The sequence below is a fragment of the Limanda limanda genome, chromosome 15 (genome assembly GCF_963576545.1).
Source record: "Limanda limanda chromosome 15, fLimLim1.1, whole genome shotgun sequence".
Taxonomy (NCBI): domain Eukaryota; kingdom Metazoa; phylum Chordata; class Actinopteri; order Pleuronectiformes; family Pleuronectidae; genus Limanda; species Limanda limanda.
In genome coordinates this window covers 14779354-14794944 of record NC_083650.1, presented here as the reverse complement: position 1 = coordinate 14794944, position 15591 = coordinate 14779354, and the positions used below count along the sequence as shown (strand labels likewise).

Genomic DNA, 15591 nt, shown 5'->3' with positions numbered 1-15591 from the left:
CAGCATGGAGATGCACCTCTTTAGTGTCTTCAGTGAGTCAAGAAGCTGTTTGGTTTGTCTAGGATCCTGTAAGGAATGTGCCCTCTCTATTGTCAGACTGTTGAGGAGTAACAGGGCTTCAGAAAACACCTGGAAAGATCTGAGCAGAGACTTCATGTCTGAGGAAGAGCAGAGCTCAGAGAGGCACTCCAACACTCGATCAGCAGCGGCAACAACTCTCCTGACAGTCGCGCCATCGTACACTAATAGAACCTATGAGCAGAGAAATAGATGAGGTCAATATGTTGCTGCTGCTGCATAGTTTCTTATACTTTCTTATCAATGTGAGCAGCGTGAAACTGTGGATTGATCGATCATTGGTTCTCAACTTCTGTTATATTGACATTCTGGGTCTCCGGAGGACAAAGACTTTTGGAAACTCTCGGCAATACCTCTAACACCATGATGAGGTTGACATTTTTATCTTTAAGTGAACAGTTTTGACAATACTGTTTCATGGTTTGACAATGAGCCTAGCTCAGCCAGTGCTGTAGCCATGTAAGCCAGTAGATAGCGTGGCTGATTCTTGTTTTGTCAATATTTCACACATACTATATTAATGTGAAACCTAGACTAGCTTCATAAAACATATAGGGATCAAACAGCGGCTTTTGGACATGCACTGAAATCCGCAGTTCATCCGTATTTTCTCCAGAGGAGGTGCATATGTGAACGCAAATGTCAGAGTGAGGCGCTCCGTAGTTTCTATGGACTTTCTCGGAAAACATTTGCCCCCCTCATATAATGTCTGTAGAAATCCAGGAGAAGTCAATGTGTGAACACTGCAGGGGATCCCCACCAGGATTCACAGTGAGTGACTAGGGGGGTTGATGACACTTTCTAATATATGAAAAATAAAACAAATGTGAAAAAGTGGTGACACACATAGAATGATTTGATGCTGTTGCAGACAAACTCAAAAATCGTACAAACTCTGGAAATACAGTGGGTTCCAAATAACTTGCTTCCTCTCTACAAAGTGCAGTATAAGTGCATGATCGAGTGCTGAAACAGATCCACAAAGAATTTAGGGAGAAGAGGAAACAGTTTGACTTTGAAAATTAAGCTATAACAGCTTATGACCGTTTTAGGACATTGGACTTGTGTCCTTTTTCCAGCACAAGGAATAGTTGATGTGATCCCTTTTCATAAATTACAGACGGTCTGTACACAGACATGACAACACACATAACCATCAATCAGTAGCTAACATTTGGAAAACATTTGCATTACAAGAAACCTTGAAAGTGAGCTAAGCAGATGCAGCTGCTGAAGATTAATCCATTGGAAGCCATCATTGTTATTAATCAGTCAATGTCTGGTATTGGACAGGGCAGACGTTCTTTTCTGCATATCCCTGTTCATTTCAGGATAAATATATTATTCCATATGGACTATTTGGTAAGACATTTGCAGACCCCCTTTTTTCAACCAGGACAAATAAAGGTCATACTATACTTTTACTACTCCCAGGAAGACGTTCTGTGTAGCGGTGATGAGTTCCTCTCTGTGCTCAGCCAAACTGGGCTGGATGCTGAGTTTCTGTGCTGCCAGCAGCACATGCTCTCCAGACTCAGTGACCGACTCCAGCAGGGACGACATCTCCATCTGCAAAACTTCATCGTCTGTCTCACGTATTCGCCTGGAAGTAAAGAGCCAGGTGTTGGTCTGATGATATACACTCACAAATCAGTCTCTTACGTAATTTAAATTAGATTATATGTCGTAAAGGGACTTTTACAATCTGTTGCACCTCCAGTAAATGTCCCCCTGTAAGTACCTGGAGGCCACTGCTGCCATGTTCTCAGTAGCTTTAGCCACAGCCTGTGCCGCTTCCTCCAGGTGGCTGAACTGCTCAGGCTCCTCCGCACTGTCACACAACAGCACCAAATGGCATAAATGACTCGCGATTGGCGCGACCACCTGCTCCACCGCTGTCGTCCTAATCAAGCCATGTCCCGGTAAAGAGGACATAGTTAGCAGAGTGATACTCTCCGGTCAATAGAATGTGAGCAGCCCCACTTGTTTCCTTCTCCAGTCAGTGTGGAAGCTGTATTAATAATTCATTGTGCATTACAGGGGAGCTTGGGCTAGATGACAGTGTTTCATAGCAACTGCTGTCACCTGACCAAAGGAAATTTAGCATTCTCCGTGTTGTATTGTTATGTGTACAAATGTGGCACAGCTCTTCCCTACAAGTGTATGTCATGCGCTTCAACTAAGGGTTATTATGAAATCAATCAACTTTTACATTAATCATCAACTTACTGGTTACTCATTCAGGAAAGTGGGATTAGAAAAAGTGGGACATCAAAGCTTTGACAGTTAATCTTTCTCAAGTTGAAATGTTGCCTCAACTTGTTATTGAACCGTAAATTCTATTTGTGACATGGACTTCATAGTTAAGCAAATGTTCAGGGAAAGTAGACTGAACAATAAATGGGGTCTTACCAAACATTGAGTTCTATGAGTAAAGTGGTCAGTTATTACAGATATTTAATAAAGATGCATTGTGTCTGATCACAAATCACAATCAGATCACACAATACCATGTTTATTTGACTTGGAAATCATTTTTTTAAGAAATGTCCCCACTACTGCTTTAAATGAGACAAAATTTGCCATAAGTTGATTGAAGCATTATTGATTAACACATTATCTAAAACAACACTATTTATCTTAGCAGATGATTGCCTAAAAAGGTTTGTAAGGAAAATGGGGTCTTATTAGGTATTGGAGTTTAATAAACAATTCCCAATTTATGTTCGGAAAAGTTCCAAAAATTATTATATTAAATGTTATTATATTTATTTATATATATTGTTGTAGTTAGTGCTCAGTAATGTGACCCACTTTTACTTATTCCTAAAAGTACAAAACCCACTTGTATTCAAATTATAATGGTATGACAGTGACAATACTCATATTTGAAAAGGTAGAAAGGTTATAACGATGGTGCTGTTTTCCATGCTCGTTAATGCCTTTACATTTACAGCAGAGCAGCCAGTAGAGAGCACCACACACCTTCAGAAAAAAACGGCAGACGGGAGCCATGAAATTTCACTCTAAAATTTATCAACAGATAAATACACAGCTCAAACATGACTTTAAAAACATACAGCACACTATAATGGAAATGATATTCAGTGACAGTAGTATACTCAGAACAAACCCCCAAATAACGGTGAGATTAACATTGACAACAAACGAACATAACAAAACAAAATATAACCATCACAGTTAAAATGTTACCAAAAATGTCAAGTGTCGGTTTCTCTGCATACAAGTGTGGCATCGCTTTACAGATGCAGAGGGAAGACGTGATTGTGTACAGTATATGCCATCGTGCCAGTGGAATTAAATGGTGAAATAAAGTGTAGCGTATCAGTAAAAGATCCATTCAACACAATAGAGAGTGAAGCAATAGTGAGCCATAAAGTGACTTAGCACTGACGTCTAAAAATATACTTTTTTTGTTCTTTGGCATTGCACATTTCAATCGGACTCAGGGCTGCTTCAAAATTACCCCAAGGTCCTGAGACTGCAGGTTTTTCATTAAAAAAATTATATTCTCATTTCATTCATTTGTAAATAAAGCTCTTTAACTGTATAAAATAGTTAATATTCTTTTTTGAGTGAAATTTAATATCAAATGTAATTCATTGTGTTCTACAAATTTATAGTCACGATCTAGCCCAACGTTTAAAACACATAACAACCATGAACGATGATGAGCCACAGACTTTAGTGGTGGGCAGATTTTTCGGGGCGCTGACATTCCTCCATGTTGACTTAAAATGAACGTTTCCCGTGAGCCCCAAAGAGCTCGTTTATGTGTAGTGATTGAGTGCAGCACATTCCCACCTATTTTTAGGGCATTAGTCATGCCATGGGCCCCTGAAAATGACTGTAGGTGGACTCCCATCACAGACTTTCATCTGGCCGGGGAGAGTAATGTATCTCATATTTCACGTCAAAGCCCAAGACCTAATAATATAATGGCAGAATTAAACAGTCGACTTAGCTGAAGTCTGGAAAGTTTTGTTTTTTTCAGGTCTTGTGTCTGGACATTTAGGGTTCCCTCTTAAAAGCCAGCTGTATACCTGAGCAATAGTTCTTTGTAAAAGCAGCTTGAGCTCCAAAACCTTTTACGTTACATCCACTTCAACACCTACAAACAACTTAGTTAATAGGGCGACCAGAACAAATGGAATGCTAATGGTAAGTCGCAAACCTTGAAATGTGAACAGCGCCGTTTGCAGTTGAATTTACAACCCATCGCGCTGCATTTTCAGCCGTGGATAACAAAGGAAACATGGGAAATAAAAAGTGTTAACGGAGAGCTCAGTACAAACAGAGGACTGTTGATTACTGCATCCTGAACAGGGGCCGAATGACCTCAGAGGGTGTTCTCTCTGGGCCTTCGCAGCCATGAGACAACTCTAAAAACACTGGTGGATGACATCAGGACACAGCGTCAATCATTGTGTGGGTGGGTGTAAAACAGAAGAATTAGCTCAGTCCGACTATCTGTGGGAGGCAGGGGCGCCCAGATGTGTAGAAGAGATATCCGTAAGCCGGAAACAGCACAGAAAAGATACAATCTTTCACTCGAATCATATACTATACTGGACAGATCTTTGGCATAAAAAGTAAAGCTGAGAAGCCACGGCATTCATTCTTATCAAACATCAGTGCTTTTAGGAAAACATACTGCAAGTATGTTTATAATGGCCTTCATAACCCCAGCTCTTCTCAAAGCCCAGTTTTATACAATATGGCTTAAAGTGAATGTATAAAAATAAAATTTGCTATATAACGCAGCCCTGAGGGTTTTGTTGTCCACCAGTATTCATGCCGTCTCCTTACGGATGTGGGTCTCCATCAACAGCCCCGCTCCGCTGTTCGGGAGTTACCTCCTTTGAGATTAGCTGAATTCTGCAGCAAGTGTCCTCTGGCAAGCCACACTGTCACCTCAGAAGCCTGTTTCCTGGACCCCCACCCACAAAAAAATAAGTCAAGTCTCCAAATAAATATGGAGAATATTCTTCTCTTCCACATATGGAAGACTGAAGGGCCCGGTGCCACGGTTGCGGCTGGGCCTGCGAGACCCCGTGCTATTGGATCCTTCCGGACCCAATCCTTAATCGCTTTGGCTCCTCTGGGACCCCCAGTGCCGGTTTCAGTGATTCTTTTCCATCCAGTCCCAGCTCTCATCACTGTCCTTCCTGTTCTTCTCAGCCTCGATGATCTCTCTGTAGCGCCGACGGAAGAAACCCATCTGTGAAGGAATGAGAAGAGTGGTGGCGTTGGTAAAGGTGTATCTGTGGTCAGATCTGACTGCATGGGTAAGAAACATGCAGTTTCATATTCCTCCTAAAAATCACATATATATTACATTAGTACTGACCACTTTCCAAAGAGTCTCATTACTTGTCAGGGCAGATTAGTCAGATTTTCCTCTTTTCAGGTGGTCAATGTTTTTTCAGACAAAATTGGATTATGTACAACCCAGAGTCCAACTGCTGGCTGATGTTATCACCCACTATTAAATTACCACAGCGATATTTATAATGGTAAATTTAAATAAGTAGTTTGAGATCATGCTTAATTGCTTTCTTGCAGAGAGTTAGAAACGTAATATTGTTTGTACAGACAGAGGACAAACATGCATGTTCCCCACAACGTAGAATTTTGGAGGTTAGAGCATGTCTTAATCAAAACTCTCTGAAAAGCATTTTCCTGGAATCCCAATCAAAAATATTCATGCTTTCTTGCTAAAAATATATTGTCTGACCCAGTGTATTATGATTTTCATATTAAAAAGTCCTGCAGTGGTCAGACTACAGCGTGAAATTCTTTGTAAAATGTATGTTATCAAGGGGGAACTGCTTCCCAAACACTCACAACACATCCTTTTAAAATCCTAAACTTTTTGAAATAAATATTTATTTACACCTACATTACAATGCATGTGCAACAACATGCATGTGTTTTGTAAACTGATCACTGAGTGGTGGAAGGGACTGTTGTTAAAACCCTGTAATGGTGCATTCAGGTGCACTATGGCACATACGATCTATGATATTTAGCTGCAGAACAGAACACGTTTTTAATGCAAGGGGGGAATTACGTAACATTTTTTTCTTAGTCGTCTTCATTTGATTTGACATATCTTGTAAATGCAGTGTTCTTCAGCAGGTTACTGCTAGGAGTGACACCGAAGGAAAATTGTTTATATAATCTTATTGCAGCTTTATAATTACAATAATGACATATCTATAATATAACTAAAGGAGCTCACTGTGATGGATTATATTTTTCTTTAAGAGTAATATCCTATTTAGAAATATATGAAGGTTATGATTTCTAACGCAATGACAAACATGGAAAAGGAAATCAATTAAAAACCACCATGGCATGGTTTGCTTTGACAAATGCCCAGCAGTGATGTAAAGCCGTCGATAGGCTAAACCATACAAAACCTCCTGCATGGATGGACACATTTCAACTCCTTCCCCTGTAGAAATGTTCTGTTTCTTTAGGAAAGTAATACTGTATTTAATTTCCATTAAACACACCAACAACATGCATTTACATTGTGTAATATAAAGGAGATATGAAGGGACAGAGGGGCCGGTGGAGTCTTAGCGTGTATGTAAACATAGCAGCCACACTGGGATGCCTGCTCCCTCACTGCGACTCCATTAATTTACTGTATCTACATTTGACTAAGTTTATTGATGCAGACCTGTGCTCTCCTCAGGCATTTCCTGAAAAGAGCAATACAGGACATGTGCTGCTCTTGTAAGTGGGGTTTATTTTGGCAAGGTCCGAGGTTCGGGGGGGGGGGGGGGGGGGGGGACGTATCCTAGGATCAACATTCCAAGGTTTAGTTGTGGTATTCCCAGTGGAAAATGAGGCAGTGCAAAAGAAAAGGAGTTTTGTGCTAACAGGGCCTCTGGACATCAGTGTAATTGCCGTTTCCCTTTAGATTCTTCTTTCATGTTAGTGGCATGGTGTGAATTATAGTCCGCTCTGTGATTTGTCCTTTTCACGGTTGTTAAAGGTCCGAGGGCTCTCTTCTTCCCTGGCCTCCAGCTGTCTCTGTACAACTGTATACTGTGCTGACGTCTGATGGGAGTCACAGGACTTCTGGCTGTGACACAAGTTTGTGACAACTCTATCTTATTTACTGTTCAGCAAGTTCTTACCAGAAAAACAAGCAGCCTTGTAAGTTTTTTTGACTGAGGTTTTTTTTGGGGGAGGATGAATCTGTGCTCATGTGTTGCATTACCTTCCATAGTAGCACAGCTAACAGCAAAAAGATGAGGATTCCGACCAGCAGACTGATGGCAATGATCCAGCCCACTACGTAACCCCTTGGCTCCTGACTGTGCAGAGCCTCGAACACCAGCTGAAACACAACAAGACTTCGGTCAGTGAGTGAGTCACACTCAAATACAACACACGCAGGCTGGGACACACACACACACAAGGAGAGCACATTGAGTCATGAGTTGCTAATGATGCAATGTAGTGCAACGATAACCAACAACTAAAACACGTTTGTTTCTGTATGCTTTAGCTGGCGTCAAAACTTGTGACTTGAGTTAACAGATGTAAAGCAAAAATACCATCATACATCAAGAAACTAATGGAATTTATTGAATAAAGTACACAATATTTAAAAAAAAAATGTATTATCATATATTAGATTATTAATGTCAGTTTATAATGTACATTATCATGTTTCGAAGTAAATCTTTAACACAGCCGGGTCAGGACCAGGGTTCTGTGATGACTTTTGTTCCACATGCAACACACAGCCAGTACCAACATCTCTTAGCAGCAAAAACATTTTTAATTCACATTATTAGTAATGTTCTTTAATTACTCTGGCAGCATGGCACTTTGGTAAAGGTTAAAATACTGTATCACAACAGTTTAAATGGATTACTGTAACATTTTGTACACTCGTGGTCTCCAGAGGATGAACCTTGCTGACTTTTACACTCCCTTGACCTTTCATACAGATCTGATTTTGATTTGTTCCACTACTTTGGTGACAGGAGACATATAATGCTCATTTTCAGGTTTATCATTTAAATTTGGTTATTACTTTAAAAGGTTTACATGCGCAAATCACTCATTACTGTCTACATACTGTCCATCGCTGCAGCTCCTCTTTACAGCCTCTGTCTGAAACACTTGGTTTTACCTCCTGTCTCTTTAAGGACCCCCCCCCAAAAAGCCCAGTCTGCTCTGATTGACCAGCTGATCCACTCTGTTGTGATTGGTTAATCGCTTCCAGTGCATGCAGGAAATGTTGGTCCCTGTCACTTTACCTGGCTTCATTAGGAGGCTAGCTAACAGAAGTATTGACAAGGTGTTTTTAAAGCTTCAGGATTAGTGTTTTTTGTGAGGAGCTCAATTTACAGCCGACGTTCAGCTTTTAAACTTTGCAGAATTTCTACATACATAAATCACTAGAGAGAAGAGAAAAAGCTAAAATACTTATATTTATTGCAACATAATAGAGCCGGTTAATAAGCTTGACCATTACTCTTCCATAGTACAGTGCCAAGTATTCATATGATCAGCGTAATTCAAACTAATAAATCCTCAACTCCCCTTTTCAGTTTAGAGATGCTGTTAACATGATTGGTTGAAGCTGCTTCTGAGCGTTATCTTGTAAAATTGGGAATGTTGGGAAACTTTAAAAATAGCTTTGTTCCATAATAAATAAGAACTGCTTAGACCTTTTCCCACGATGACATGAGTTAACACTGACCTCCAGTTAATTCCATCATGGACTGCTAGATAGAGAGTGTATTGCTCAACTACAATGTCATTTAATAAACACACAAAAAAAAAACCTTCTACTTTAAAAAAGTTCTTTGCTGTTAGATATTTGTGTGCATTTGTCATTTACCAAACAAATACTGTCACAACTTAGTTTGATCTGATTGAATTAACATTGGTTTGACTAGAGTGAAATATTGTATTACTCAGCACCACAGGTTATCCTGCACTGACTGGAAACTCCACATAGTATCATGGAATAGTTGATCATTAATTCACTAATGATCTTGAATAAAGGTAAATAATGTGCATTCTCTCAATTGTCACTCACAAGCCTGCATAATATGTCACTGCAGACAGTAGAGGGACACTTTCAGCCGAGACTGAGGAACTTCACTGCTGCACTACACACTGCACTGCTGCATGGGCTTTGAACACAAATGTGGCATGAGACGCCAACTGCGAGCCAAGATGAAACCGAGTGAAGATTAATCTCTGTTGAATACTTTCCCACATTAACACCTCCCCCTTCCCCCGAGCGCTGGAATCTAACCGTTGTTATGGATGCCAAAGTGCTTGTGTGATCAAAAAAGATGAAAGCTCTGCCGGTCGTTGCTCTTTGACTTTCCCAATTTAACATATGACATCGGTTAATTCTGGGAATGTGTGGCTGAAAGTGAGGTTCGTTCAACTCTGCTGTGTGATGCTTAGTTTGCAGCTCGCACACTTACAGCAAATAAATATGAATATACCTGGGTTTGTTTACATGTCATAGTCGATAAGGGGCGAGCGTGTTATTCTGCTGAAAATCCGCAGGCCTGCTGAGAGCAACACGAGCAGGGACCACAAATCATACTTTGCAGTGTGTATTCAAGACAGTAGGGATCCTGAGGGATGTAGTCAGTGGAATGAGCCCACTTATTGTGTGCTGAGAGAGTGGCATGGTTTGGATGTATACATAGCAGGTCAGAACTTTCCGGGCACGTCTGGAGCTCAGGGTCGGCAGAGCTGCGGCCTGGTCAGCACCCTAATCACTTATGGGATCCCACTGAGAGCGCACTGGGTGCTCAGTGTGATCATCGCATTTGATCTGCTGGGCCATTCAATCACTCAGCAAATAACAGTGGAGCCAGGGTCTGTCCTTGAGCACAGCTGAGGGCCCAGAAAACAGCCAATGGACATGGCCCCATACATTATACCCCCAGTCCCCAGCTGTTCCCTGGAATCACATCCTTGTGCAGAGTGAAGCACATCAGCGGCTCGAGGAATGTTTAACCACAGTCTGATAGACTGTACTTATAAAAATAAATATGCCTTATATGTGCTTATTGATGTGGTGAGGTCCGAGCCCAAACCTGCCCTGGCACAGTGCCCTATGAGCAAGGCACACTTGTTTTGCCGGCTGTTGCAGTTTTGCCCTGTGTCTTAACCTGTGACTTTAGCCAAGAAAAAAAAGGTAATGTAATTGATTTAATCCAAGGTTTAAAGGTTCAGTTCACTCAAAATAGACGAACACAATTTCGCACTTACCTTTAGTGGATTTAATTTCGGTTCTATTTCACCAAGTTGTGAGATATAATCACAGTAAACAGTTTCACAGTTTTAATAGAATAATTTCTACCAAATAAATAGTTACCATAAACACAGGAATTTGTGTGCATTATTCAGGGTAACAAAGGGTGAAATCTGTAGTTTAGAGCGGCAAAAGCACAATTCCATTTATCTGTATTGAATTGGCTATGAGAGCTTTAAGACACAGTAATGTTGAAATATTGTAATCTTACAAAACTCAATGTGATGGAACAGTTAGAAAACACAAACAGGGAGCTAACTAAGTCTAATATTTATTGTCCTATTAGCTACTGTTCTGGTTTTCATCGATTCCTGGGAAAATCCATCAAGCAGCTGAACGCTCTGCTTTATTCACCAGCTAATCTGATTTAGTCTGTGTGCGGTTTTGTGTTTGATAGATTGTGTTTTTTCGAGTTTGTCTATCTTTAAAGAGTTGTGCTGTTGGTGATGAGGTGGATGAAAGCATTGCAAGTGTCTGAAAACAATCAAATTAAATAAATGAGCTGAAAAGTGCAACAAGGTTAATAAGACCTGAAGGCAACTGTAGAATGTGGTAATAATTCTCTTATTACACATAGTCACATATGTGTCACATAGTCTGAGCCATTGTTATTGTAAAAAAAAGCAGCTTCAAGTACGTTTTGCACAGAAAACCTGCCTTTTGATGCACTGGAGATACATCATAGTCATTTGGGTGCATTATTAGAACTATTGCTGTCAGTGTAGGTAGATGCATTGACTACGATATACTCACAGAAATGTCCTCTGACAGACCATTTGGCACCTCCACTGCCCTGTCATTGACTTGCACACTGCCCCTCGTCACAAACTGGATCACCGAGGAGCTGTCCTGTGGGTTAACAGAGGTAGGATGAATGTAGCTGTAAGATATCACAACTATATGTCCTAAAAACTAAATGTATCAAGCCGGGGACACGCCTCTTACCCTCTTAAGAATTTCAGTGTTAAGCAGAAGTTTCATATCTATGCTCAAAGCTTCTTCTTTTAACTGTGGACCCAGAGTGCAGGAGACCGTCATACACGCTCTTCCAGGTCGGTCACAGTCCTTTAAAAAAAACAACACAGAGTAGGGAGAGTGAGGGGGGGAGCAGGAGAGGGCGTGTGGGAGAAAGAAGCATGTGTGATAAACAGATGTTGCACTGCAAAATAAAGAAACGAAGAATTCTTCAGGGGTCGACAGTCCGTGAACTCTGAAATGTCAAAGTGCAAAGCGAGGAGCTGCATTTTTACCAAGACTTTGCGTCCTGATTTGGTGAAGAAGGCGAATATGGAGTGGAAGATGCTATCTCTGTCCTGGGGGATGGTGCACGGTGTTGGGTTTCTGTGAAGGGAGCAGTTTCCTCGACCATCAGCCACCTGCAACATGACAGTGGTAGAGAAAAAGTGAGCTGTGTTGACTTTGGGTAAAATCAATAGAATAGAACTCAGTAGAGTGCAGACCTCCCTCAAAACACAACAGTCCCCTTAAATTAAAACAAGCCTCATAGCTTGGGCCACATTACCTTTCTCAGCAACACATTATAGGTTTAGTTACAGTTACCAACGAGCAGCTGAAAAAAGCCTTTTCCCCCTTGATACCACACAGAGTTTCATTTGGATCCACATGAAATTGCACAATGTTGAAGGAAGTGATGAAAAATTACTGGATCTGACCAAAATTGAATGGTTTCTTCCTTGGCCCATGGCCCATCCTTTCACCAAGTTTTGTTTGAAATCAGTTTATTTGTTTTTGTGTAATCTTGCTCACAAACAAGCACAAACCAACCAAAAAGAGGGGTGAAAACCTCACCTCCTTGGCCGTATGGTGTGTGGCATGTAGGTGAAAGACAGCAGGACTTTTGTCACGTGTCAAAGATCGGTTTGTATTTGAATTCAACATCAAAGATGTGGACACAATCAATTTTGTCACCTAAACTGGCCCAATCCCACTATTGTCACAAGTTTCCAGTGATCACAGGAAGTTCTCCCCAACAATAAGCCTGTACCCCTCCCTGACAGAATTCCCATATGGAGTGATTTAGAGGTGTCTGCTTTACTGCCCGACCCCCCCAGGGAACACTTCCCCTTTTCCTTCTTCCCAATCTGACCTGAAGCTCCTGAGGTGGAAATCTGCTCCATCCTTCCTCATTGTTTGCTCTGCAACCACCCAGCGTGTCTGAGCTTTAATTACTTCCACTTCCTCACGTCCTGCTTTCTGCCACCATTGTTGGTGTGAGGAGTCTTAGGCTACACTAACATTAACCTTTGGTGAGATCCCCCCCAAGCACAGTAAATAATGCAGCATAAGCGAGAAGAACTAGAACATATAGAGCAACAGTCAGGAACTTGTGTAGCATGTCCGAACAAATGGAGGTCTGTGTAGGTACGTAATAATATCTGGCAATAAAATATGAGTGTGCAACTGTCCGGTGCACCACAGGCTTGACGTGGTGTTAACAGTGTTTATGATGTGTGGTTCGAGACTGGGGATGGTACGAGGCAGTAGCCAGCTCCGCAGGTGTCCCATTCCCGTTTCGTGCAAGCTGTCTGATCCCCTGAAAGTGATTCCAGATGGGCTCTAGGAGGGTGGGATACAGTCTACCCTGTCGGCCCATTCACAGCAAATACAATTAACAGCTTGAGCTCCCCCATGATCTACCTATATGAAAGGGCGCAAAGCAAGGGTTAAGAAAACATTTCAACCCAGCGGGAGTATTATGTTTCTTTATCTAAATGCAAATTGTTGTGGGACAAAATGGTTGCACAGCTTCAGTAGCAACGTCAACACTTTCACTTAAGATTTTCACTGGCCCGGTGGTGCCTCACACTAAGGTAATTGCCCGTGCCATGACACAGAGGCCAAGTTTAGCAGCTTTCTGTACTTAAAGGTGGAGTGGATACAAACAGCTGTGCCATGAAAGGCATGAGCTGGAGAAATAAAAAGAATGTGGCCGCCTGCAGGTGAGTAAACTAATAAATAAGGATTTGGGTGGGATAAATGATGTAGATAGACTACTGTTGGCATCCACCTGTGTTTCTATGATGTGGAACATGTCAGCTCCGCTGCCAGCCAGCCGGTTGGGTATCCTGATGTCCACAGTGGAGCCAGGCAGCCGACTGGGCCCCTTGTTTATGGCCTGGAACCACATCACAAAGACACAGGGAGAGGGAAAGAAAAGTTATTATATATAAGGAACCGTAAAAATGTTGAAAATCCTATATACTCTGTGAAAGTTGTACCTGGAAAGTGAGATTAAGAGGCTGAAAGTTGCACTCCATGTCTTCCAGCTGGACGAAGCGCGAGGCGTCGATGGAATTTCCATAAACAAAAGAGCTTGGTGTCACCACGCTGCAGACAACAGTGTTCAGGAGAGAGAGACCAGACGATACATTAAAATAAAATAATACATTTTTACTGAAATGCACAATATATATTTCCTTTAAAACGCTTCATTAAAAAAATCTCTGGCTTCAGTCATGTTATTAGCTGGACAGCAGGGTTTTTCTTTCGGGGCTGAGATGTAAGTCAGATGTGTCCAGCTTTTCTCTAAAGCCTCCCCTCACTTTAAAGACAGCACACATTGCGGCCTTATCAGATGTCAGAGTTCTGCTGGATTTGGGCTGTTTTATATCTCTCTCCCGTCTCTGTGAAGCAGGGCTACGATAAAAGCGCTCAGAGATAAGGCCTTTCAAGTTGATTTGCTCCGTCCTGACAAGATCACTCCCTCTCCTCCCAGCAGATGGGCAACCAGCTCTAGTCTGGAAACATTCTTGTTCTTACCCAGTAATAGTTGTGTCAGTCTCATGAACCAGAGGGATGGACAGATCCAAGCTGTTGTCGGAGAGCTTGTGCTCAGGGTTGGCGCTAAAACAAACAAGCAGGAATAAAGTCATTCAGGATTTTTGTAAATCGTTTCAAGTAAAGGATTAAATTCAGCAATCATCTATGGGGCGTAAAGTCAACACATTTATGGGGATAAATAAGCAATTTATTTGAAAAGAAACATATTTTGGTTGGATTCTTACCTTTTTGCTTGAACTAGGAATTGCAATGTGTCGTTTTCCCCAGAGAGCTGACTTGTGTCATAAATTACTGCAAAATGATACTGAAGAGAAAAAGACAGATTAAACCTGAGTGTCATTGACTGTACTCTCGACTGTTTTCTGTAAGTTTGCTGCAAGATACTGAATTTTCCTCCAGATGCACAAATGCTTTCACCAGGTGGCTTCTGCATAACACTAGCACACACTCTACCGTGATAACAGCAACCTCTTAAACTGCGTGCAGGCATTTGTCAATTTAGTTCCAAGTCACTCACGCGTGTGTTCTTACCTTGGTCTGTGCTCTCATGAAGGGAAATCCCACGCTGCATTTGAGGAAGTCCAATTCAATGAGTTCACAGGAAATTCCCTTCTCTTCCTGCAAAAAGACAGATAGACATGGGAGTGATAAAGACAGACAGACTGGAGACAGAGTGGGTGACACTTGTGGAGACAGAAGAGATGAAGAGGAAGAGACTCAGTAGACAAGACACAGACTGGGACAGGGGCACAATCAGTTCAGATAACAGGAGGAAAGCTTTGGCAATGGCTTTGGATTGTAAACTAAATGCAAATCTCAAAGTTCATGTCATTGATTACACTAGTGCAGTGTCTGTTTTAAACCTGCCTGTGTTAATACTCCGGGGATATGTCAGAATTATTCATTGTCATTAGTGAGACTGCCTGAAACAGATCTATAATATATTGTCACTTTTCATTGCTGGACTTTGTGAGCTTTTTATAATCATTGGTGCAGAGTGAAAACTCTGTGTTTATCCTGCCTGGTTTATCTGCAATGAAGATTTAATAGTCAACGTTTTCAATAAAACTAAACAGAATTTGCCTTATTACTGTTCAAGTGTTGCTGATAAGTTTGAATGATTTACTGACCTGGTGTCATTTTTGCATATATATTCCACGTTGGCTATTTCAGATGTGAGTTAGGCATCTGAAACAATCATCAGAACCAAGTTCACAACTTTCCAAAATAAAAGTTCTGCATTTCAGCTTGATGCTTGATAGAAAGCATTGCAGGAACAAAACCAACGTGCTCTTACTTTGTAGAGTCATTGGTAAAGAGGAAGTGATTAAATGAATGTTGCTGCCATGACGATCAGCATCAGACTCTTGTGA

The 15591-nt window shown here is 41.3% G+C and overlaps 1 protein-coding gene across 1 annotated transcript in view; it reads right to left on the bottom strand.

Annotated features, from left to right (window-relative positions):
- Positions 1-3097: 3097 nt before the first annotated feature.
- itga9 (integrin, alpha 9) overlaps positions 3098-15591 on the bottom strand; it is a 53330-nt gene continuing 40836 nt past the window's right edge. The window contains exons 19-28 of the mRNA XM_061086923.1: positions 14750-14836; positions 14443-14522; positions 14198-14281; positions 13657-13765; positions 13446-13553; positions 11668-11793; positions 11363-11482; positions 11171-11266; positions 7337-7456; positions 3098-5320 (exon numbers count right to left, since the gene is read on the bottom strand). Of these exons, the coding sequence (XP_060942906.1) occupies positions 5222-5320; positions 7337-7456; positions 11171-11266; positions 11363-11482; positions 11668-11793; positions 13446-13553; positions 13657-13765; positions 14198-14281; positions 14443-14522; positions 14750-14836 (1029 nt within the window). The 3' untranslated portion in view covers positions 3098-5221. The remainder of the gene's footprint in view (positions 5321-7336; positions 7457-11170; positions 11267-11362; positions 11483-11667; positions 11794-13445; positions 13554-13656; positions 13766-14197; positions 14282-14442; positions 14523-14749; positions 14837-15591) is intronic.